The 25,954-nt window shown below is 48.0% G+C and overlaps 1 protein-coding gene across 1 annotated transcript in view; it reads right to left on the bottom strand.

The window, feature by feature from the left end:
* LOC104045558 (phosphofurin acidic cluster sorting protein 1-like) overlaps positions 1 to 25,954 on the bottom strand; it is a 69,796-nt gene that overhangs the window by 19,954 nt on the left and 23,888 nt on the right. Inside the window, exon 2 of the mRNA XM_064446555.1 lies at positions 2,281 to 2,368. Coding sequence (XP_064302625.1) covers positions 2,281 to 2,368 — 88 coding nt within the window. The remainder of the gene's footprint in view (positions 1 to 2,280; positions 2,369 to 25,954) is intronic.

The following is a 25,954-nucleotide window of genomic DNA, read 5'->3' as shown; positions in this document are numbered from 1 at the left end:
TTGGCGCCAGCCCCACTCAGGCAGAGTCAGAGCATTGTTCCCGTGCAACCTGCCTTTCAGAGCAGCAACTTCCTGACATGCAACTTGCTTAACCCAAGAGAGCTACTACTGAAATGAGAGAAAATGTAGCTCCCCTTTCCACTAGTCCCCAGCTGTCCCCTTGGGAACTTGCAGGTCCTCCACAAATTACACGCATCATCTGTTTCCATCCGAAAGATGGAGATAGCAGTGCTTGCTGGGCAGCCTTCAAACAGCTTCTTGCTAGGGTGACTCATCTGTTACCTAGGAGAGGAGCAGGAGGAATGGATACATTTGAGGCCATTCTGTAGGCAGGCTGTGCTGAAGCTGCCTACAGCTTCCATCTGCCTTCCAGGAAGGCTCAGCAGTCCCTGACCCTGCCAGGGTGGCTGGTCAGGCAGGTGGAAGCAGCCTGGGGTGGCACACGAGTACACCCCACCCCCACAATGAGTGTTGAGCCACAGGGTCATGTGGGCAGAAGCATCATCCTCCAGTTTCCTTCAGCTTTGCAGGGAGTCTACACCAGTACACAGCCATGGGTATGTGGCCACGCAGAGAGTAGGCAACCATGTTTAGATTACGACCCTAAATGCCGCCTCTGTTCCCTGGCAGGGAAAGAAGCCCTACAGTGAAGAGCCCCTGTGGCCTCAGACACCGCTGAGGCCTGCTAATTTCTTCTGCCAACAGGGTGTAAGGTTGGCTTGTGGCAGGGATGGGGGCGATCTCTTTGAAAGAGCTGGAGTACCGCTGTGCAGCCTCCTCCATAGCCTCACATTTGCAGTGCATGAGAGAGGGGGCAGCTGAGGACATACGTGCTCAGCACAGGGTAGCCCCAGCATAAAGGAGCTGCAGGGGAGCCCAAGGTTCCCCAGCCCAGAGAAGCACAGACAGTTTGGGCTGACAGTGCAGGAGATAAGAGGAGTGAGGGATCAGCCTAGTCCTTCCAGCCAGGTGGGACCCACAGCCCCTAGTTGGCTCCCAGCCCCCCAGTCCTGTGCTGCTGGCACCTGTGGCCCAGCCATGACTGCTCCCACATTTCCAGGGGCCAAGCAGCTCTCTCCTGCCCAGGTTGTTCCCTTGCTAAAGCCTGCACCAAAGGGGCACAGGTTTTGGGGGTCTCAGGGCTGAAAGCCCAGTGCTTTCAGCTGTCCTGAATGGCACCATACACACAGTGATGGAAAGGCCAGTGAAGTGGGACACTGACCAATAGCTTGTAGACCACAGCATCCTCCTGCTGTCCTTGCTCCAGGCCCCACATTTCACACATTTCGCTTTCAGTTCCTTCTGTGCAAGTGAATCAGGTCTGCCATGAAGGCAAACCCCGGCTCGCAGAGCTCCGCTAATGCTGCAGCTTCCAGCACTAATCCAGGATTTAGATCCTAATGTGTGCGGTACGAAGAGCTCTGTGGAGTGCAAAGCTGCTGAGCTCCTGCCCCACCGTTCTTTCAATGGGATCAGCAGCTTTTCTGCCAGCTGACAAGAACGAAGGAGGACACCAGCATCGCAGCTGGGTTAGGGAAGCTGTGGTGAGGATGGCATACTCAAGAGGCATCTTGCTTCCATGTTGTCCTTTGGCAGGTAGGAAGGATGTGCCTGCACCCACAGGGACCCATCTCTTCACCAACAGCTGCAGAGAGGGAGAGGGGAGGATCACACATACCAGGATGGGGGCAAACTCCCTCTCTCCTTGGTAACAAAGATCCTCTCCCCTCCGCCTGGTTCAGAGTAGAGGCACCAGGCCTAGCAGGGATGCACAGAGAAAGGGAGGGGACAGCAGAGGCAGCAGTGAGATCACACAGCATGCAAATGTCAGCAGAAGTCATGCACAGAGCCACTGATCCCTTGCACCTTTTCCTTCCCACCCTTCGGTCCCCAGAGAGGGGATCCAGATGGAGGGCACTGCCAGAAACCACATAGCACTGAGCCTGTCTAAAGGGTCAGGAATGGTGTTATAGGGGATGCTAAACTGAACAGCAGCTCAAGAGGAGGGTCTTGGCTGAGGCAGGCAGGGAAGCAAGACGCACTCTGCCCCAGAGCAGAGGCCTAACCAAATTCATCCCTGATACAAACCAGCACCAGGCAGCTTGCTGCTGTCCCTAGGGCAACATTCCTACCTGCTTGAGAGCCAAAATCTCCCCAAAGGTGCAAACTGAGACAGAAGCAAGGGGTTGGCACAAGGCAAGGGACATGCAGACCAGCACTTCACGGAGGGCACAAGGATGGGCTTGCTGCCATCAGGCAGCAGCAAGGAGAGGAGCCTACCTGAATCTTCACAGCGATAAGCACAGAGCTCAGCTCTTTGTCCAGTTCTTTCAGCACTGTGAGTTTCTTCAGACGTAGACTGCAGAGCCTGTAAGACAGAGAGAATGGGACACATTCAGGCACCACCATCCCTGGGGCCCTGCCACATGGTACCCGGTGCTCAGAAGGCAGCCTGGATGCTTGGCCCAGCCGCAGGCACAAGCTTGGCTGAGGAACACTGGCATTCATGCACCACCAAGACAGTCCATTGGGGAAAAAGGAAAGAAGGAAAATTAACAGAGCTAAAGCAGGCTTAAGGGATTAGCATGCAACAGGAAGTCCAACAGCAGGCCATGTGGTAAAGAGATCCCTTCCCAAGCAGGGCTGTTGCCAGCTCTGCTTAAATCTACCTTGGCCAAATGTGCTGTTTATTTATAAACCAAAGCACTTAAATCCACTGTTATCCTGGACTTAGGTAAGGCAAATGTTCCCATGCAGACTTCACAACTCAGATCTTCTCTTGTGCAGTACCACACAGAGCTGACTTAGGAAGCTGGGAGGCAGCAGTCCTGCAGGAAGCCTCATACAGAAAAGCTACCCTGACAACCTCAAATCCTGGGGGCTCAGCATGGTAAAACCCATGGTTTCACTTCCAGGAAAAACCCATGAAGGAGCCTGAGGCTGAGTGGGAAGAGCTAGTTTTGCTGCTGGAAGGATTAGTCAGTGCCTGTGAGACAGCCAGCCACCCCGACCTCCTGCCTAGCAGCTTGCAGCAGGACTCCCATGGAGACTACTTGTGAGGAACTATGCGTCAGGGAGCACAGGCCAGATGCGTTTTTACAACAAGCAACACCAGCACTCATGTTTTGCTAGCTAGCCTCTGTGTTCCACGCTCAAAGCTGCGTTGCTGTAGCCAGTGGTACCCTGGACTTTTATGGATATCAGTGTGCTATACCTGAGACTCAAAGCCACCCTTCCTGGAGAACAGACAGGCCACTACCAAATACCTTTCCACTGATACACTGTCCTCTCTGAGGGCCAAATCTATTCCCTGCCCTACTTTTTTTTTTAAGAAGGAAAAAAACCTGCTCTTGCTATGCTAACATAGAGGAACAGTGTAGAACAGGCCAGAGGTGAAACCAGTATTGGAAAGGGAAGAACAGACAGCTGTACTGCAGGACAGGTTTAGGACTTAGAAAACGCTCAAGTCCTACCACATCCCTCCTCCCTCTGTTAAAATTATTTTAGCTGTGCAGAACATTTGCTGGACTGTGACTGCAACCCTGCTGCTCAGTCCTTTGACGTTGGACAGCAGAGCACAGTAGAGAAGTCAGGAATCTGGGAGTGCAGGCAAGCTCTGCCTGCCTCTGCCAGATGGCCTGGATTCCTTCAGCCAAAGCCCAGGGCCATAGTCCCCTAAGACCTTGTACCCTGTGCACCTCAGCACTGCAGTCAGTGATCCCATCTCTGACAGCCTTCCCCTCTAAGCCTCTGCTTGTAGGAAGGGAGAAGTCTTACCATCTAGGGCAGGCTTATTGCTCCCCAGAAATGCTTAGGCAAGGTTAGGAGTGAGCTGCGGGGACCGTGGTCAAAGACAAGCCTCTAGGGCAGGCAGGACAGGACTGAGTGGTGGCCAGAAAGGTGGGCTACAGCAACTACACCAGGTGTACTAAGAAAAAGCTTGCAACGAGGCTAAGCTTAACAATTCACTAACCACTGCTAACTTTGACTGTCCCTAGTCCCTAACAAGCCACAGAGAGGAATGAGGCTTGAATATGTAAGCCAAAGACAGAACATCTACTCAAATTTTCCATACAAGCACTGATACAGTCATGATAGTTACCTGTGTGGAAAAGTTATCCTCCAAAGCTTAAAACTTCCATAAAGATATAACCAGTCTTAATTTGAGGATATTGAAAGATTATAATTCTACTTGGCAGTTCTTATAATTGTAAAAAGACTCCTTATCCAAACTAGTCCACTCATTAGCTCTTCATGCTCCTCTCTGAGGCAATCAGGATTTCTGTCAGTACCTGGTATTTTCCCTCGAGGAAGACTACATGCATACTGATCAGCTCTGCCCACTTGGGCTGCTCTTTTATCTCCGATAAGGCACTTTAAAGCTTCTTTCTTTTCTTTCTATCCCTCTCCAGTTTTCAAAATATCTTCTACCCAGTGGGAGTTCCTGTACTCTGCCCCTAGTCTTTCCCATACCACATGCAGGAAGGTGGTCACTCCCGTCCACCCGCTGCAGCACTCAAGGATCTCATTGGCTCAGGTATAGCTTGTACCCTGCAACTCCAACTCCTTCTCAGAACAGTGCTTTCTAAAATACTACTACCCTTTCCACAGGGATTAGCATGCATGTTCGGGAGTCTAAATATACTTATTTGCAGCACAAGAGCACACAATTTTTAAAAGGGTGCTCCTCAGCAGCTTGGCTGTCCCTGATGACCCTCTTGATCTGTTACTTAACCAATCCCTGCATCACCCAGATTTGTGTCACCACTAGGTGTTTAGCACCAGTGCTGGACAGCAGTGGGTCTCACACTAATCCCTGCAGACCTCTAATGGACGTGATCAATCCACAGTGACCAGAATGGCATGCCTCACCAAATACTTCAGACAAATCCCACCACAACTACCCCATGGTCTTGCCCACAACTGATCATTTTGTGGGCCCCAAATCGCTGAACTTTTTGGTTGATAAGTTACAAATCTGGATCTACTTGCCCATGTAATTAAACAGGGTAAGTAGCAACTGCTCTTGAGCTGTCAAACTACTGCAAGGGCTTTCTCTATATTGAGTTGTGGCAAACATGACTGTGTAACACCCTACCAGCAACAGTGACTGACAGCAACAAGGAAAATGAGCTCCCACAGGATAGTCTGACAGCCTCCCAGAACTCCAGTACTTCTACACTCCACTACTGGTTATTTACTGGTGAGAGGTATTCACAATTTCCTGGTACTATCTTCAAAAATGCTGCCACCCTTCCATCACTAACTGGGATCATCAGTCAGCCAAAAATCCCCTTTCCTGATTATGGCTTTTTAAACATGCAACAAAATAAAGCAGCTCTTACTTTTCACTCACTCTGCTCTGCCTCCTTATTCAAGCTGGTCCCAAGCAGGAGTACACGCCTCACCACTGCTGCTGGCGGAGGAGGTAACAAACAGGAGTACATGTACACACACATTCACACACCCGTCACTGCCACCACCCCCAGGTAAGACGATGGTAACAAAAAGGAGCATGCGCACATACACACAAACACAGGCATCCTGACAGCACCACCTCAGCTAAGGAGCAAGCGCAGGTGTGCTCCAACACACAGACACACATTCTCACTCACCTTGGCAAGCAAGCACTGACTTTCAAAGTTGGGTTTCTGAACTGCAAGCAATTACATCAAAATAAGACATCAGAGGGGAGAAGCAAGAAAGAAGAAAACCCAGGAACTCACAGCGTTAACTGTCTGATAGCATTAAAACCTCAAAGGTGAAATTTTCTAAAGTATGCAGTTTTCTGGAGTATGTTCTTAGACTCTGAAGTCATACTTTGAAAACACCCCAAAGCATCATTCTAGGCACATTTTTTTCCTGCTGCAGGCTGCAGCTTCCCAGCTGTTTCCTTCTTCTAGTTAAATGATTAATTTGGAGTTTTTGTCCTGAAGTCTGATGAAACACTTATAAAACTGTCACCAGCCTGGCCTGTGAGTTCATCTTGAAAAGCAAAGCTCCTGGAACACAGGCATTTTATGAAATCCAATGCCAGCAGCAAAGCACTGGCTCCAGCTGTTGTTTGCAAATTCATCCAACCTCCTGTCCCAACAGGTGACTGCTGCTCACAGATGACACACACAGTGGCTAGTTTTACTGTGGCATCTCAAGGTCAATGTTTCAGTGAATGCCACACAACTCTAAAGCGCCTGATGCCAGGGGGATACAAATCAGAGGTGCAGTTCCTAATGCTGGTAGAGAGGGAAGGAAAATGGGATGAAAATACGTCTGTGCACAGTACAGGAGGAGCAGGTTAGAGCCTGTGTTTTGCCCATAAGCCTGAGAGCAACTAGTAAAGAGAGGCCACAGTTGGGAATAGCAGCATTAGAAGCACCCTGCAAAACTGGAGCTGCACACCTACCCAAAACTTATCCACAAACTGGCAAAGGTGCCAGGCAGAAAAGTGGCTTGAGCTCTGTGTAAGCAAGGAACCTCAGACATCTCTTTTTGCACAGGACAGAGGCATTGAGGAGGCAGATGTACTGAGGATGATTTCTACTGGGATCATACATGGAAAGTAAAGGCTAGGCTGTAAAGCGAGGCAGCAATGAGGGCTCTTTGTATAGTACATGTGGCCACTAACGGGACAGAAAACCTTAATAGCAGCCCTCACACTACTTTTAAGCAGACATGGTACACTTTTTCTGCTGGCACCCTGCACTCTTCAGTGCTTGGCTTACTGACCTCCAGTGAGTGACAGCTCATTCTCTGGGCAGAATCATTCTCCTGAACATTTGCACTGATTTCTTCAAGTGGCAGCAGCCAGGCTCCCTGGGTTTTGCCTGTAGCTCCCATGCCACCTACAAATGTTAGGGCACACCCACCTTTTCAGGCACTGGCCCTCCACACAACCTTGTCAACGCTACTACCCTTAGTAGATGCAGTCGTGGGCTAAGCCTCCAATAGCAGCAGTATTTCAGCTCCTCAGTATTTTTCCTGACTTTCACAGCTCAGGTTTGCCATTCAAGGTGATATCCACCACAGAGACTGGGCTTCTGGAGAGATACCCGATGTTCAGTGGGGCTCACAAGGTACGGGACACTCCTGCACCCCTACTCAATTGCTGTGCAGCACCTATTTCCTGCAAAGCTTCCCACTAGAGGGCAGAAGGCAGCCAGCCAGGACCAAACAACCCGGGCAATAGGGATGCCCTGCACCTCGCCCTGCAGACTGGCTAGTCTCATCGAGCAGTTTGTAAAAGCATCTTTATTCCCTCTGATCAGAGGGGTGCCCAGCCCAACAGCTAACCTCTGACAGTGGCCAAAGCAGGTACCAAGGCAAGAGCACACAAATGGGGTGCGAGCAGTGAGATACTGCCCAGAATCTCTCAGACACAGCTCTCTGAAGTCAAGATACTCGCCGAGCCAAAAGTGATATGTATGCATGAGACCCCACTTATGCACACAGAGGGGAGGAGAGACCTACTCCACTTTCAGAAACCAAGTCCCTGTTGCCAGCAAACAGGAGCTATGAACTAGGACAGCAGCAGGCTTTTCATCAGGCTCTGCAGCTCAGGCATCAGCATGGGTAGGCGGGCCAATTACATGCTTTAAGATGAGCCGGGATGAAGCCTGTCAGCTTGCTTTGAGAGCCTCCCCAAGGGAAAGCATGACAGAGCACGCAAGGCATGCTAGCACTCTTGCCTCTCTGCCCTCCAGCAGCTACAACTGCTGCAGCCTGGGAAGGGCATGTAAAGCATGCTGCACTGAGGTGGTGTAATATAGTAGGGACACAGAGGCCAAACGCCATGATAGCACCCTCCTGGGGTCCCCAAGGAAAGAGCTAGGGCCAGGGCCACCAAATACCTGCTGTGTATCAGGTCCCCCAGCTGAGCTACACAAGGTGGTGTGCAGCACAACAGCCCTGGTGCTGACCAGCAATCCTCTCCTTGCCACCCGGGAGGCATTTTGGCTTCCCAGCATCCTGGCTGACAGCAGCTTGCTACCAATAGCACACATCTGTCCTGCTGCCGGATCCGGAGCAGACTTCTGTTACTGCAAATTGCAGCACGTTTGACTCATCCCAATTCCCAGGTGACCTACCCAAAGGAAATCCCAAAGCATGAGGGACGGGAAGACAAAATTCGCCAAGTTGCTACGTCCCCTCATTTCCTGTAAAGTATTTCACAGCTTATGGCTCTGCTCCCCTTATGAAATCCAGCTTGTTTTCCCATGTGACTATTCCTGGTCCCCCCTATAATCGCACCTCCTTCCAAGTGTCTCTAGACAGACCAAACCCCAGGCCAAAGCTCAGACATTCTGGAGGACCAGCTGACACTCCTCTTCCTTTTGTCTCTGAGGGTTATAATAGCAAAGGAACATAAAGCCTGTGCTGAGAAGGGGTTTCTTCTCCCCACAGCAGCAAGTTGGCTGCACTGTCTGGGAGGACAGAAGGCAATGGCATGCTGGGAACAACAAAAAATGCCAGTGTGAGCAGGGTATACATTACCAAGAGCAAGACAGCTTCCTCAGTTAGGGCAAATGGGAGGCAAAGGGAAGAAAACAGTGTTCTGCAGGTAGATACGTCCATCATTCTTTGCCTTCATGGCTGGCTGGCTGCCTGCAGCTGCCCATAGTCCTCCTCACGGCCTTCTGTCCTGGCTAGCACATGCCCCCTGGGATGGGTATTCAAGACAGGCTGCAGCCTCTTTTCAAAGAGGCCAGTGCAGGCCCTGCCAGTGCAGCACATTAAATGGGACCTCAGCACCACGGTACCGAATTCGTGCACCTCATTTTTTTCATTCTTCCTATCCTCACAGGAGAGAAAGCCCACCCCAACAGCCCCTGCTGTTCTCATCTGACTGGGCAGTCCATTTTTAATTGCATGAAACATCACCATCTCACCGTGTATGTACATTTATCAGCCATGCCCTGCTCTGATCAGGCCTTGGAAGAGTGCCTAACTCTTTAATCTCTGGGCAGACAATCTCAGAACAGCTCTGGTTTGGTCAGTGACTTGCCCTTGAGCTTGCTGCACCCTGCTGCTCTATTAAACACACTCAGAAGCAGCTTTCCCACTGCAGGGATCACAGATGTGTCTGCCCAGGAGCTCTGACTGCCACCCAGAGGCCTCCTGGGAACAGCCTGCTCTCCCACCACAAGCTCTTAGCACTCCTCTGTGTCCAGATATCTATTTCATAGTATTGCAATACCACTGAGACAGCACAGTCACTCACAACAGATGCACGGGAAAGAGCAGGTCACACCCCAAAAAGATACAACAGTTAGGACATGGCATGACAGACATACCAGGCTGGGTGAAATGCACCTATAAGATAAGGAGGCTCAGAGGAGGGAGGAGAACATAGAGTGACCGTGTCCATGCCTCAGCCAGCAGCAGGAGCTACTAGTGATCACCAGCAACAGCTATCAGAGCTGCTTGATACCTATGTGAAAGCAGCCAGGTGTGAGGGAAGATTGAGACAGCCAGGCAATGGATTCATTGATTTTGCCTGGAAGACATAAGATTCATTCAGCATTACAGAAGAGATCTGTTGGATTTTTTTCTAGAAGAATATAAAAATCTTTCTAAATACTTAACATGATGTGCAAAATCACTTTCTTCCCCCGGGCTTTCAAACCTGGTGTCTGATCACTGTAGCCACACTGTAGCCAAAACCGTTCTTGGACCAGCCACTATGTTTCCTTCACAAGGTTTTAATAGGTTATGCTTTTGAAACATCTTTGCTAAAAGAGATCAGCCAAGATGCATTATTGAGTTTACACCAGCCCTAAACACAGGGAGTCACAGGAGGAGAAGCAGATAGACCATCAGCAGTGCTGTGCTCAGGGTGCATAGTACTTTTTTTTTTTTTTTTCCAAAAACCTACATCTACTACAGGCTTTCAGCTGCTTTTGTGCTGCCAAAACGTTAACACACAGGCAGTGCACATGGATGATCCGAACTACTCATAACACCGCATTTCTAATGAAAGAATGGCTGTTCAGCACGACAGCTAACATCAAGATCCCTCTGCTTGTTTGCTGCCTATGGCATAGTGAGGAAGGGTGGGCTGTTCCAAGCAGTAGGGCAATGAAGCAGGGGCATGAGGATGCACAGCTTCTTCAGTGCCACTGCAGAGGTCACAGCACCCCAAATCAGGACAATGCAGGCCTGGCTGCAATGGAAAAACAGCGTGCTCACACAAATGCCTGGCCAATGCCATACACCAAATCAGGGGGTATTCCCTGTTCTTCAGCATCCCCACTAAGCACAGACAGCAGTGACACTCTCAACCCAGCAAAAGTGCCTGGGATTCCCACTGGTCAGGCCTGCAGCTGACTGCTCTGGAGCACATGTGCTTTCCTTCTCAAGGCTGCTGAGCCGTCCTCTGAGGTTTGGACATGCTTTGTCACATGGGCAAGTATATTTCAGCACCTCTCCATGCAAATTGCTTCTAAACAAGACAGATGCTGCTTTCTCAGACCGATGCAAATGCCATGGTGGAGGCAAATCAAAGATAAGCCTATATGATTAAATGCTCCCTTTCTAGTCCCTGAAAGATTTCGCTAAGCACAACTGTCCTTGCAGGCTCCATGGCTACAGACAACTTCAGTTTTGGACTCAGCAATACAGGCAGCCTTGAAAAGAAGTGGACCACTCTGGCCTACTAGCTGTTTTTGTTGTGGACTTGTGTCTAGGACACAAGTGCTTGCTGCTGTGCTCATTTCCAGGATGGCTCGGTGTGGGGCACTGTATAGAGCAGACAAAGAGACAGCTGAAGTCAACATATGACCCAAATGCCACACCTTGACCTGAGCACTGCGTCCTCCTGAGAAATGCTACCTCCTGGCCCATCCCTGCTGTGGACTGAGAGCTCCCACATGCTTTGCCAGCCTGGAGAGCAAATCACACACAAGACTTGCATCCTTCCTACCCTGATCTTAGGGGTCATTCCTGCCAATGCACTTGGTCCCACTGTGGGAGGAAACAGCAGCTCCTGCTGTGGCATCAGGCCTATCCAGCACCACCAACTCCCAGGCAGGATGAGCACTGCCTGCAAATGTAGTCAGCGCAGAACCTGGGCAACAGGAAACAGACTGCTACAGCCTGTCAACATTGTCAGGGCTATTCCTGCCCCTCCTTCCTAGTAAGTCCTCTCTCCAGACAGAATTCAATATAGAGCTCTGCCCAGCAGAGCATATGACTAATCAGGGACTGAACCTACAAGTACAGAGAGTCAAGGCGGGTTCACTGAGGCAAACTACAGCATTCTGCACATCCAGCTTTCCTCTGTGCTGTTAAACACTTTCTTTCTGAGCCAAGCCACTCCGGGGAAGAGCTGCTCCATCTCTAATGGCACTGGCACAGCCCTGGACCCAGCACAGCTACCAGCCAGGCTGCTACTGTTTTATCACAGCTCCATGTCTGCCTGTAAAGCTGCACTAAATGCCTCCTGCACACAGTACAGCTCTGCTTCACAGACCTCCAGCCTGGCCAAGTAGGCAACATAACCACACTAATGCAAAACACAAAGAACAGGTGCCAATGACAAGACAGAGAACATCCAGCTCTGCTCTGATGGGGCTGCACCTTCAAAATTTGAATTTACACATTTTGCTGCTTGTGAGACTTCTCTGCAGCCTCCTTATACCCAGTGATGTGTTTTTTAAACTTCTCTCCTTCTTCTCTTCCATAAATACTAAATGAAGTTGTCCAACAGGTTCAAAAGCTAAGACAAAAGACTAAAATACTCTTGGGAACAGCATGTTTCCCAACAAAATTCTTTTCCTGCTATCATTTAATCTGATTCAAATCAAATACAAACCCAGCACCTCATAATGTAATTTTACAGTCTGGTTATGCTGCTCTGTGCTAGAAAAACTCAGAGAAATGCTCTACCAAAGCATCATGGCCTAGTATTATCATCCTGAGGATCTGCACAGGCTGGAACACTACTATTTTAACAAAGCTGCTGTGCTGTCTTCCAGATGTATTCCGCCTCTGTTCACAGCTTTCCCCACTAGTTTTGCTTTAAATCTTTTCCTTTTAACCAGTTTGTAATTTGGTACCCACCTGTACCTTCATACTACAGCACTGCTGAAAGCACCACTTTTCACCCACCACCCCAGACCTCTGGGTCTCCGTGTACTACTGCCCAGGTGAAAACAAAAGGGATCCAGGCTGACTAAAAGAGAGCTTAAATTTTCTTCATGGAGTTTCCCAACAGATTTTTAACCCCTCTGATACACAGGTGTCTTAACCCCTTAATCTAGACCAGTGAGGCCACTGTGCTGACCACACACGCCACAAGAGCCCTTGTTTGAAAAGTGGTGAAGCTATGAAAAGAAAGTTATTAAAATCACAGGAGAACAATCACCCTGCGGATTCAGTGTCAAAAGCAAGATCAGAGGGTGGAATGGAAATCCTGAGATCTGCCTAGAAACACTGTGTCAGCTGCTCCAACCTGTCACTGTCACAGACATACCAGAGCTATCTCACACACCACATGGCAAGGGGCTGCAGCTTACCTGGTGCTACAGAGCAGCTTTCCTTTTAGCACAGAGACGCCTGCAAACAATCTAGTGTGCACTGCTTCTCCTTGTCAGTCAGCTTCAGAAATAACCCCTCCTGGCAGAGATATCCATCTTGTCACACCACTGCAATCCAAAGCTGCCAGGCTGTTTGTACCCAACCACGCATGCTTTTCTGAGGCAGAGATGCCACACAACCCATGTGGCTGGAGTAGAAGTGAGAAGGCTGTACACGTTGCTATGGCTCATGCTAGATCCCTAGCTGAGGGCTACCATGGTATTTACCAGAAAACCCTGGCAACAGAACAGTGCCTTGGGCTCCAGTCCACCCCTGTAACATCAGGCACAACATCAAGAAGCATGGACTGCCTGCCCTGCAAAGACAGAGGAGCTGTGTCCAGGGAGCAGCCTGAGCTCCAGCAGGCCAGAGCAAGGGCAGAGTCCCTTGAGAACCTTCCCAGACAAAGCATGCAGGCAGCTGCTGCTTGCAGTCATTTGTGCCAGTGAGCAAAGTCCCTGCTCTCAAAGGTGCTGTAGCTAGGGCTCAGCAGCATCAGTTACTCACAGGCTGACAGGCCCCTGGGGACTCCAGAAAGCAGCACACAGACTAAGCAGATGACACTCCATGCACCTGGAGCTGCTCACTTCCAGCTGCAGTCCCAGTGGAACAGGACATTCTTTCCAAGGATCACTGCCCAATCCAGCATCTCAGCAAGCTGCAAGCAGAGCCAGGAGCTATCATGACAAACATTTCGTCTAGCAAAAGGGTCCATGCATAACTTGGTGTGCCTCCCCACCACGTTCTGTGTTACAGCCACATGGGGAACATGCAGCCATCCAAAGACACCCTAGCTAAGACGATTTGAATTCATAACATACATGAAAAATTCAACACCCAACCAACCACTTATCTTCTTTAAGGCACATTTTCGTAGTGCTCACCGGAGCACCAGAGCACCTATCGGAGAACTTGGGAAATGGAGGGACAGGTTGTTTGTCATACAATCCTTCCCACAAACCCGTGGGAATCTGTGGCTGAAGTGAAGGATTTCCTGCATGATAGGTGCACACAAAGTCACCTGGTGCAACAGAGGTGCTCCTTTATGCCCATCATCTGGGCCTGTGCTGGCCAAGTCAAACCTGTATGTTCAGATGCAGTGTCCTTGTTTTCTTTCTAAGTACTCTGATTTTATACAGGAGGTTGTTAAATGTTTCTGAAATGAGTTGCCCCCAGCATTTCTACATGGCCCGTTAGAAAAACATGTGCCAGTGCACATAACTTGGGACCAGTCCACAGGCAACTCTGCACCAGCCAACTGAAGCAGAAAAGAAAAAAATGTGGCTTTTTTGGTTCACTGATCAAACTGTAAAAGAAGCCTGTAAAAGAAATAAAAGCTAGCCCAAGCCCAGAATAATACTGAAAAGTTTTGAAAACAGCCATGAGGGGATGCCTCTGAACCTGACTCTAACATGGAGAAAGTGGTTAAGAAGGGCAGGCAATAAGACTGCAAGTGACAAATTCTAGCCAGCTACAATTTTTACGAGAAGGACAAAAGTCAAGGGACAACATCAGGGGAGCAAACTTAACTAAAGGCCCAGGATGTGGACATACCAATAGAGTACCACTCAGGAAAAAACTAGTTCAGAAATATCTGGCAGTTCCTTAACAGAAATGCTGTCAAGGCATCAGACAACCCACCCTAATGCCTGAAGGGAAGGACAGCACAGCAGCCTGTGTAGGTCACATTATCTTCAGTTCCTAGGACCAAGAAGCAAGCATCTAAAAGATTAAACCAAGCCAAATTACCAAGGACAAAGAACAAAACACAAACCCAGAGGAGCCAAGGCCCCCAAAGCATTCATCAGCTTGTTAGTAGCATGTTATATTCGCTGGTGCTCAGTTTGCAGCTATCAAATCGCTGCCAGTTCAAAGGAGAGGTGAATCCCTTCCTCAGGATAATCTCTTATGGAGAAGAGGCAGAGGAAGCTGTTCCCCCAGGGAGGCCGAAGAATACTGCTACCCAGGTACAAAACCACAGCGTCTTTTGTTAGAGCAATTGCTTGGGCGCAATTGGCCTACTCTTCCCTCATGTAAGATACAAAAGATCGATCAGAGATTCTATATCACCATTGCTCTTTATCGTAAGTGGCAGGATCAGCCCAGATGTGGTAGAGGGGATGGAGGCACAGAGGTTGATGTGAGGGGAGACCCAGCAACTATCCAGAATCTTAGAAGCTGCATAGAATATCTGACATGCTTAGAGCACCTAGCCTCACAAACACAAGCCATATCTCCAGCAGCTGCAGGGCCAGGGATGCCCAGCCCAACAGTAGCAGTCCTGCCTGCTACTGCATGGGAGATGCTCAGAGCTGCTCTCTGGACCAAACGAACATAAGAGAAGCAGTTCCACCACCATCACTGCAGATACAGCATTCTTCCTCTCAAAGCCTGTACCAGAGCAGCAGCCCAGCATCTCCAGGATTCCTCTATTCAGTCTGGTGTGTGCTACAGTAGATAAAAAAAAACTAGGCCCCACCAGCTACCTACCAGCACTCATAGCCAACACAGCATGCCCCAGAGCCATGTCATGATACAGGGAAGTCCCATGCAGCCTTAAGTGAACTCCTCATCCACTGCAACCCTGGCAACGCTGTCTTGAAGAACCATTTTGCAGTATCACTGGGGCTGGCTCCAGCATCAAGTACACTGACACACTGAGGGAATAGGAGTACAGTTTGGTCCTGTCCACAGAAGCAAATACTACCCAGGTCCTCTGATGTCACCTACACCTAAAGATGCTTTTTTTAAGGGAATAACCAGTTGTGATGAGCAATTCCACAGAGAACAATGCAGGTCTTTACAGAGCTGGAGTACAGCCAACCCTGCTTTATACAAGGGGGAAAGTCAGCCCAGGAACTGAACTAGCAACAGGGAGAATTAAAATAGGTTTGTACACTGACAGAAGGAAGGTCCAGAGGTCTCCCTTTCAAGGCATTAGCCATTGACAGAGGAGGCTTAAAGCAAAAGGGCTAAAGAACATCACTGCTCAACCAGAGGAAAAAAAATCACTGCAGTCCTTTTGAGTGGAAAGGCAGAGGCACTTACTGGGGTCCACAACCAACATCTGGCATTGCTTGTCTGAACTTTTCTGTCAATGCCCACATGAGGCTGAATGGCGCAATTTCAAACTGCCACAGTAGGTTCAGCTGCACCCATTGCGCACTATCTACAATCGGCTTCTACCTCATCAAGAGTATATGCCAATCCTGCACTAGTTTAGGTTTTTTAACATGCACTAAAATTGCACGGGCAAATTTCATTACAGCTTTACAAGAATAATTCCTGCTTAAAATAATCATGTAATTAGAGAAGCACAAACAGGTCAGTTAAAATTGGACCCCACTGAAGTTACTCCTGCCCTGATCAGGGATATATACAGCCCTGCCATCCTTCACATCAAAATGGCCAAAGCACGTGCAGCACAGGGCCAAGGCATGTCTTTGCTGTAGGACAAAATTTACCTGCTTAGAAGCAACTAACTCTCCAGCACTGTCACAAGGCACAAGCTGATCTGATCATACCCTCGTCAAAAGTGAATAACCTGCATGTAGAAATCAGCCTTGTTGATCACCAGGGTTTTAATGAGCTTTTTCTGAAACTTGTTTTGTTTCATCTGCACACATTCGTATCTAATTATCCCGCATATCCCAAGAAATCCGACTCACGTTCAGCGTCAAAGGGGCTTCTAGGCAGCATCCATCCATGGTCTGTGTCATCAGAGGAGATGAAAGGTGACAGCAAGGACAGGATGGGAACAAACAAACAGTACAATCAAAGGAAGGAAAAAGGTTCACTTCAGAAGAAGAGGCAAGAGCATCTTGCAAGAGCAGGACCACTCTAGGCAAAAACTGCCATTTCTGGGGAAGCCAAGAATGAACGGAAGTCAGACAGCAAGTCCTGGCAGCACAGCACCTGCACTTGAAAATCACCTTCCCAGGACCTGCACTTCACAGAGCATAATCCTCCAGGCCAGGAGTTTACAACTGGACCTCGCTATTAAAATAAAACGGTGCTGCCCAGACCCCGGGCCAGATTCATCAGTCATGGATGTACAACTAACACTTTTCAGGTGGGCGTGCTCTCTGGGGACCACACAACAGTGGCTAGTCATCTCAGCTGAGAACTGCCATCCTTCAGCAATCCTGGGGCTCCCTTCAGATTACATTACCCTTGAGCCTCAGTGCAGCAAGAATGTTTGCAAAAAGCTCTTCTATTTAATCCCCTCTGTAACAGCCTTCGTCCAAAGCAGTTATGCAGATAAAAGCCAAACCGGCACTTCTTAGAGTGGGCACAAAAGTTGAGATATTCTATTCAAATCTTTTCTAAAAGAGAAATAAATCTAAAAAGTACATTGAAATTTTAACAGTCATCATACTATACAGCTAATAAAAACTATTTTCTGAGAACTTAAAAAAAGTTTTCACAGTAAAAATTTTTCATAGCTTTAAAGAACTCAAAGTGAGCACAGGGAACTCAGCAGACCAACATCTGGGACCAGAGCTAGCTGAGTGTTAGCCCCAGCCTTGACAGCCATATCCTGCCCTGGGTGCATAGAGAGAGTACTGTGTGCAAGCAGAAATGAAACACTTCGGTTCATTGGCAAGTTGTGGAGTTGAGAAACCCAACTGGAAGCTTGAAAAAACAGAAAGCTGATGTTCTTCTTTGAACCTCGAAGTAAAAGGGGAGTGTATATGACAAGATCCGCTAGCTCCAAACTCTTGAAGTGCATTGAACAAAATCCGTTGGTTTCTGACTACTCAGGAATAATAATCCTCCATGCAATTAACTGCGCTTTCTATACAAAACATGTTTAGATGTTCTTACAATCCAGTACATCTTTAGTTTTAGTGAGCTAATTTTAAGGGACTGACTTTGGAGATTTTAACTGAACTTTAATTTCCATACAAAAGCAGATTAATTATTTGTGAATTTTCAATCAAGTAAACATGAAGTGAGTAACACTCTCACTTTTAAAAAAGAAAGCTAGAAACAAATAGACTGAATAACCCTGTAATTTTTATAGGGCTCCAGGAGTTCAGTTCAGTTCAGGAGAGCAGGTAGTTAACATGTGATTGGGTACACATTACCTTGGTGATCATCCTAAGCCCATGCTGCTGTCAACAGCTATGCTATAGATAAATGGTAAAGGACTTTCCAGAGGTAGATTACTGACTTCAGTCTGCGTCTGTGAGAAGGTACATAAAGCTTTTTCCGTATAGCTCAGATGCTCCAGAACGTAGGAAACCAGAAGCAAGGCTGCAGCAGAGCCCCAGGGAGTCTGCTAGCAGTAGCGGCACCATTACTAGTAGCATTTGGTACTCCAGCTCTGACCCATTTTCAGGAAAGAAAGATTATGTTGTCTGACAGCCTTGCATGTTTCTCTTCTCACCACCAAAAGGGACAAGGGATCCAACTATCATCCAAGCCTCTGAAGACTCCTATTAGCAGCGTACAGATCTTGAACTCCTTCAAAGAGGCTTGAGGTCCATTGCATTTGCGTGGGCAGAAGTCACAGATGACTGCATGTTGCCAGAAGTAATTAACATGAAAATGTTGTGCCTAAACAAGATTCTCTTCGTTGGCCCAAATTTTTTAGCAGAAGTCCTAGTGAGTTTTCTGAAGTAAAACTCTCTCCTTGGGACATGCCTTTATGGGCACTGGTGAGGCACTTCCATCTTGAAATTTATGCCCCCAGCCGAATCTGGCATTTTAAGATACCCACATTTAGTGCTTTTGACCTAGATTTGGACCTCAGTCCCAAAGCATTGGCAAAGCAGGAGACTGAAGCTGTCGTCTTGGCACATACTTCCACATTCAAAGGCTAGTTACTGGGCTAGGAATTGGCAGCATGAGAAACTCTTGCTCATGCCACCCAAAATCAATTCTATACACAGAGAATGGCATAAAGCCATCAATGTTCATGAAAACCTGACCTGCTTCACTAACATAAACCAAACTGGCTTCTCCTGTTTTGGAAGCAGACCAGCACCTACTGGAAGCAGCCCCATTGAATAAATTTCTTTCACATTTGAGGCAGCTAGAAAACTCAGCACCCACTTGGCTATCAGCTATGCACATTTACAAAGAAGAAGAGACAGGTTCGACCTACCTAAATGCTGAATGCCCTGAGCAATGCAAGGACAGGACTACCTACTATAACAGAAGAGGCTGCTGTTGTTCACAAAGTTTCTCACCCATCCAACTTTATGCACACACCGTTATAAGTACAGTCATTCTTAAAAGGAAAGTATTTTTGTTCTACTGTACCGTGGTCAAACAGGAGCCCTGAGTACAATATAAGCTTATAGCAGGACACACTGCTGCCCTCCAAGACATGTCAGTCCATACCCTCCAAGTCCAGAAGGCTGTTAAAAAGCCCATCTCCAAGATAGCAAAGCCTCAGACTCACAAGAGTCTGCACTTCCCAATGTCTTCTGCAGGCCGCAAGTCACTGCACCAGCCAGTGGCACAGGATAAGCCCCTTCTTGTTCATGCCCACACTTCACTTCCTGCTCTGGCAAGCTCAAGCGAGTGCATCCTGCAAGCCACTGCTTTATGTAGCAATGCACAAATACAGCCCATGCAAATGCAAGCATGCCCACGGCCAAGCTCCATTCTTTGCCTGCCTTTACCAGACTTTGAGCATCGTATGTCCAAAGACCTTTTACCAGGCACTGCTCTGTCTCTGGCACATGACACACAGTCATGAACTCAAGATGGATATGGGAAGGAAGGCCAACTTACTGCAAACTGCTCCCACTGCAGGCTGGCCTGGGATGTGTGGTTGCTGAGGGAAGGCAGATCAGGGTGCAGCGGCAAAAGTTCCTCCCACCAGAGCACTCATCTGACAGGAGTGCTGCAGCAGCATTTGCACATTTTTGAAGACCTCTCAGGTAAGAGGAGAGAGACCCATTTGGAGCAAGCTCAAAACACTCCTGTTGGGAGAATGAGGGGTGTGAACAAGAGCTACTGAAGCCAGCCAGGTTGCCAGAATTTGAACAGTAATGCTCAGCTCCCATTGAGCCTGGTCTGAACCAGACCCAGCGTTTCTTTGGCTGACCAAATTTCCCTTCTGCTCCTGCAGTGGAAGACAAGCAACAGCAATCCTTCCACACACACACCACTCCCCTGGCTCTTCCCCTCCAGATAAAAAGCAACTAGCCAAAACACAGATGTTTGTACTCATCTTTTCATTTTTGCTACAGTAACTTATCACTGGATCTTGGACGATTCACCTCATCCTTCCATCCCACTGCACAACTTAGCAAAGCTGATGGTCATTTAGTCCCACCTCCTCAACAACTCCTGGTACTGCTCCTGGTTTCAGATGAGAAAGCAGGGTGCAGAAAGGGAAAGTGAGATGCTCAAGATCACAGAGAAGTCGGGCCCAAATGTCCCACTTTGGACTTGCACCTCCAGTCACCAGATGCTACTCTAGCAGGAGTTGGTATTTTTATAGAAGCCTTTATGATTTACACTCAAGCCACAAATCTCTTCAATAAAAGCAGGTGGAGGTAGATTGTGTTGGGTTCTTATTGCCTTCATCAAATCCCCTTTTCTCCCTCCAGACATTCCTCACAGGCAGATTTCCCCAACCTATTTTTCCAGAAGAGAAGTTTCAGCTACTTCCCCTGAATTGCAATGAGCTTCCACATGCCAGCAAGCGGCTCAAGAGCAGGGGAGTGAGCAGCCAGCACTGCCCAGGAGGAACAGCCACACCATGAGAGAACCAGAAGCCCCCAAGTCCTGCCAGCAATGCAAGCCCACCCAAACATCCCCATATACTGCAGCACAAAGACAGGGGCTAGCAACACTCAATGCAAGCTAGGCTCTGTATGCAAACATGTATCTATGTTTCCCTGTGGAAAGTTTAAATACATTCTCTTTGTGCACATGTCCATACACAGAGGTCGGAGAAGGGGAGGCCCAGCAGAACTCACTCTCCCATCTCCACGAGCCCTGTAGCAGGTGTTACGATGTTGTCGTCCCTCTCCAAATACTCAGAGCCTCTCTATGAGCTGGCTAGATCCTTGCCCAGGCAAAATGCAGGCGAGAGGACTGCCAAGAGGCAACAGCAACCACCTTGGAGGAGAGGTCACCAAGCTAAACTGTGGGTTCACCATTCCACCCTTTCAGTTTTCAGATTCTCATTTCTGAGAGCAGAGATGAACATTTGCAGTACAAGAGGGTCATCATACAGCCCTGGCAGCCAAAGTAGCTGTGAGAACAGAGTCTGAAATGTGACCCATCTCAGCACGTGGATTTCCTGTGCAACACACACAGTGCCAGCTCAGCCCTGGGTGCCTGAGCAGTCACTGCGCATTTCATAGAGTAGAGCTGAACTGCAGAATGCTGATAAGTGAGCTCCCTTTTCCCAGTGTCTGGAACAATATGTGTCTTCTGTTCCCAGTTATTTCCTCCTCACTTTCCACTGCACTATGAACTACCACTGCCAGCTTTATAAGATGGGAGAGTAGAAGGTCTGGCTGGCAGAGCTTATACATAAACATGCCTGAAGAGCCAAGACACTAGGGCCATGAGCATAGGTACCGAATAAAAAATGCTTCCTACTGCACTACTGCATATGACATGAATATAAAATGCCCACAGAGTTCATCAAAACTTGTAGTTGGTTCAGACTGTTGCCACAGTAAGTTCAATCACTTGTCTCCAGCTGCCAGAGCACCTCACACAATGGCTTCTGCCAGAGCCTGATCAGAATGTATTCCTTAAACCACGCTTAATGATATCCCTGCAATTCAGCATTGATGTTCCTCTTTCTAAGGAAAGTGAAGAAGTCTAACATTGTCCTGCACTTCACAAAGAGAAACTGAATGAAAGAATATGCATACTTTAAATCCTGTGCTGATCCTGGAAAGTTTCAAGGGCTCTAAACCAATATTTTGCCAAGAAGAGAAGTGTCAAATCCTTAACACTGCCAAGTCAAAAAGGAAAAATAAGATTGAGGCTAAACAGCCATCTTGCATTTCTGAAATGCAAACCTAAGCTACATCCAGGTCTCCAGCACATCACAAACCCTCCCTACAAATTTAGGCAGCTAAAGCTCTGCAGAGAGTAAGTACGTGTGAGTGTGTGTGGAAGGTGGTCCCTCAGCAGACACTCCCTGGACTGGAGTTCCTCAGTGCTATAGCAATCTTCTCCAAGAAGAAATATTTCTATTTAGGCTTATACTGAGCAGGTACCTGAGTGCAGAACCCTCCAGATCTGCACTGGTAAGCTTTTGCCATGACAACTGACTATATATTCCTGCTATTTATTTAAACAATTATTTAACCACATGAGGACTTTCTCATTTGTTCCACAGCAGCCACACTTTTTAAGAAGCTCCTCTGAGAAAACTTGCTGAAGGCCTTTTGGAAATCCAAGTAGTATATCAACTGGATCTCACAGTTCTTATGCCTCAACAACTCCAAAACATCTGAAAGGCAAGTCTTCTTTTTAACAAAAGTGCCCATACACCAACATTGTATCTATCCATGTGCTCCACTACGTCTGTTCTTTAGCTTCTACTAATGCGCTTGATGCTTGCTAGTCCACAGGTTCTCAAACCTCCCTTAAAACCCTCAGAAAAGTGTGGCCTCCCACCAGCTGTAAAAGGCTTTTCTAATGCACTCACTACAGAGAAAGGTTCCAGCCAAGGAAGCACCCAAGCTGTTCACCTTCAGAGCCAGGGGCCATGCTTGCCCTTCTTAAGGTTTTTCTGTAAACATCCTGTCAGCCACAGTCAGGACGCAGGGCTAAGGAAGTTCTAGACCAAAACAGTACAGCCATACTCATGTTCTTCAGTCCACCCTAACCCAAGCAGTGACCATGCAGATGTCAAGACAATGTCACGTAGCAGGATACTTACTTGGAATTTTTTTCCATTTTGTTAAAGACTCCACAGTCTCAAACTGCATTAAAATAAAGTGCATTGATTCAAACTGTCAAGGATAAGAAAACAGCAGAACTACAGCAAAGCTACATGAGTACCTTCAATCTGGACTTATTTAATGTTCTTGTTTCAGACTTGTCTAACGGTGGTTATGTACCTCCATTCTTGTACTGAAACATCCCAAACCCTTTTGCAAGAGGAACTTCATCTTCTAAACCAAGAAGTACAAAACTACTTAAACAAAAGAATCCGCCATTCTTGGAGCAGAGTTTCTTGGCAAACAACTTACATCCCAGCTTCAATTGTATGATGCTGCTCACACAGTGTCCAACACTTCTGTGTGAGCCTGAGCTGTTAGTACCATCTTGTCCACCAGAACAAAGATAGCACAGCCACCATGCCTTGCAACAAAGGAATGAGAAGGGATGACAGACCAATCTTGATTTGTCACAGTGATTCTCAACTCAGCTATTCACCCTCAGATGGAAAATCTTCCCCTGAAAACAATTTCTGTCTATGAACTAGCCCGTCATGTCAGACGGGACAGGCAAAGAAACATAGTCATTGATGCTAAATTAACTGAAGTTACTTAGTCTCTCTAGCCTTAAAGAAAGAAAGAGCAAACAGAGCTTGGCTGCCTCTGAAACGTGTCAGACACACTACTGAACCTATACAGCTCCCAGAAACGTGGGAGGAAGTAACACTAACACAGAGAGTCTTCGGCAGAGAGCTTTCCCAGAACACGCACAGCTACACCAGACATCCTCTCCTTCCTTCCTCCAAGACCTCCAGAGTTCCCACAGGCATATTCAGTTGCTGATGTGCAAAGAGACTGCCACAGCACACCACCCTTTGCAGGACTGGGTGAGGACAGGCCCATAGCACGAGAAAGCCATAGTGCCGATGCTGCAGCACCCAGGGCCCTCTGTCTTGTACATGCTGCCATGCCAGCCTCCACTGTTCTCACAGGCACCACATTAAAATCACAGCAGTTTGAGATGGGGTGGGGGCAGCACACAGGGCTGCTCCCTGCAAACAGATTGACACAGCAGAGCCCTTGAGCACTGCTCCCCTAGCAACTGAGACAGTAGAGAGAAGGTCTTTTTGCCAGCTTTCTACCTACCAGCTGCCTCCACAATACCTGCACTAGTAGCTGCTTCCATGGCACACAGAGGAGGCACCACGCACAACCCTAGGAACTGAGCACCTTTTCTGCAGCCATGCAGAGCGCAAAAGTCAGTGCTCTTCCTGAAAATTATGTTTTGACTTATGTTGTTGACAACTTTAACTGCCCCTCTGCCAAGTCATGACTGCTCAGCCTGTTTTCCTTTGGTAGACAGGTCCTTAATGAGGTATCTAAGCAATAACAGCCTGCAGATTCACCCCAGGAGGTGAACTTAGTGAAGGACTCACAGATCAGACAATGGCTCAGAATGGCCAGACAATGCCCCAGTGAGAACCTGCTCCAAAAGACTTCTCAGCTCTCGGATCCATGGCTTCCCTAAAAACACCAGTCAGTAGCAAGCTGCTCAACCACAAGTGCAGCCTCCCCAGTACAAATCACAGAAGACAGCCAGACCCTAGGGAAGGTTATCCCCAAACCTCTTGAATCACAGTATGACCAACAGCGCTCTCATGCTCAGTTAAGGCAGACAGAATCTCATCTCACTGATGACTGCAATATTTGTGGTCAATAAAACAATGTATCACTGTGAGATACTTTGTTGTAAGAGCATTTGCAGCTTTTATTAGAACCACTGCTGCTGTTCCTCACCAGAGTAACCCATTGCGCGCCTCCATGTACACACACAACATGCATGGCCAACAAATGGGGTTTTGGAAAAAGGGCAGAGAGGTAGAGTAGAGGCAGCCAGTTGAGCTCAGCAGAAAGGAATGAACTTCCAAGACCTGTTTCTGATGCCCTGTCAAAGTACTGCAGCCAGCCTGCAATCTCAGCATCCTCAGATGCTTAAAAAGCTGCTGGACAGAGATCCAAAGCGTCAGAAAACTCACATCTGAGATCTAGCTGCAACTCAGCCAAGAGGTCAGGCACAACCACACAGATCAGCGTGCTCATGCCCAAGCAGCATCATGCAGCTCTGGTCTGGAAATTAATATTTCACTCTGGAATAAAAAAATCTTCAGTGGCTGTGAAATGCAGCCAGTGTTTCCTTGGTAACAGAGGTGGCAGGCAACCAGGGCAATGCACTAAGTGCACCTTTTGATCCGCAGTCACTCCTCAGAGGGCACCCAAGCACCCACCTTCAGTCTAGTGCCCTGCTGTTGGTAATCAACTGCTTTCACAGTAGGTCAATGGCATATAACCACTAGACTCGCGCCACACAGCAGCTACAAGTCCAGGTACCACCTGAAGCTCAAGAACACTGTCAAGGTCTCAACATGCTCCTGGGCCTGTAGAATATTTTCAGGGTCTGCATCCAAAGGATGAGCAGTGATAAATAAAAGTGGTAGGTAAGACTATAGAAGCTAAAAACCCCACATTATCCAAATCAGGAGCCACTGCTCTTAAAATTAGATACAGGGATACTTGCTCAAACTGGAACATTATATCCACAACAGAAGCATCCTCTGCAGCCCTAGTCTAGGTGCTGTTTGTCAAAGGGATCCCATCAGAAGTTATTTTTAAGACTCAGATCTTTAACTTAAGCTTTTCATTAGGCTGCATGGATATCTTGGAGAGGCTTCAGCCACCCACTGGACCCCAAGACCAGCACAGAAATAGCTCAGTTATCCTATCACTGACACTTCTGACTTATGATTTCCTGCGTCCCACTACACACATGCACTCCTCTGGCAAGCAAGAGACCAACGCTGCTCCCATCATATAAGCACAAACCCTCCACTTCCTCCCCTGCATGGTTGGGGACCTTTCTGAGGAGAGCCACTGGGAAGGCTCAGCAGCATGGGACATCCTCTCCCTGAGCCAGGCCACAGCCACACAAAACCCCGGTGTTTAACCTCAGAGGCCATCTGTCCCAGGTCAACAAGCAAACATGGTCACAGCCAACTGAGACATCGGGAGCAGGTTTCTTGCAGACAGTTTTGAATAACCACAGCTGGCAATGGAATTTCTTTTAATCCTTGCCAGGTGAGCAAAGCAGCCCAAACTACTCCCCTTTTTTGTGGCTGAGCAAAAGATGGATGCACTGCAGTCCCCAAAGCCCACTGCTCCAGAAGGGGCAGTTCCTCCAGCCCTTCGCCCTGCACTGCCAGACAATCCCAAATTTGCACTGTAGCACAGGAGGAAGGAGTCTTGGTCATGAGTGCCTGACTACGGAGCTACGGCCAGGGAATTAGGAGGAAGGCTGGCATACACACTAGTGATTAGGTATTGCATTCTAATGTGAAAAGTAACAAATTTTGAGCATCTAGCTCAAAATTTAAATGAAATCCAAACCAAAGGCAGAGTCAATACAAAGTTCCTTTTGCAGCAAGACACCAGTCTAGGTTTCTATTTCTCTG

Source organism: Phalacrocorax carbo, chromosome 3 (genome assembly GCF_963921805.1).
Source record: "Phalacrocorax carbo chromosome 3, bPhaCar2.1, whole genome shotgun sequence".
In the NCBI taxonomy this organism is placed as follows: Eukaryota; Metazoa; Chordata; class Aves; order Suliformes; family Phalacrocoracidae; genus Phalacrocorax; species Phalacrocorax carbo.
Note: the sequence above shows the minus strand (reverse complement) of the source record. Positions and strands in the feature narration are given on the sequence as shown.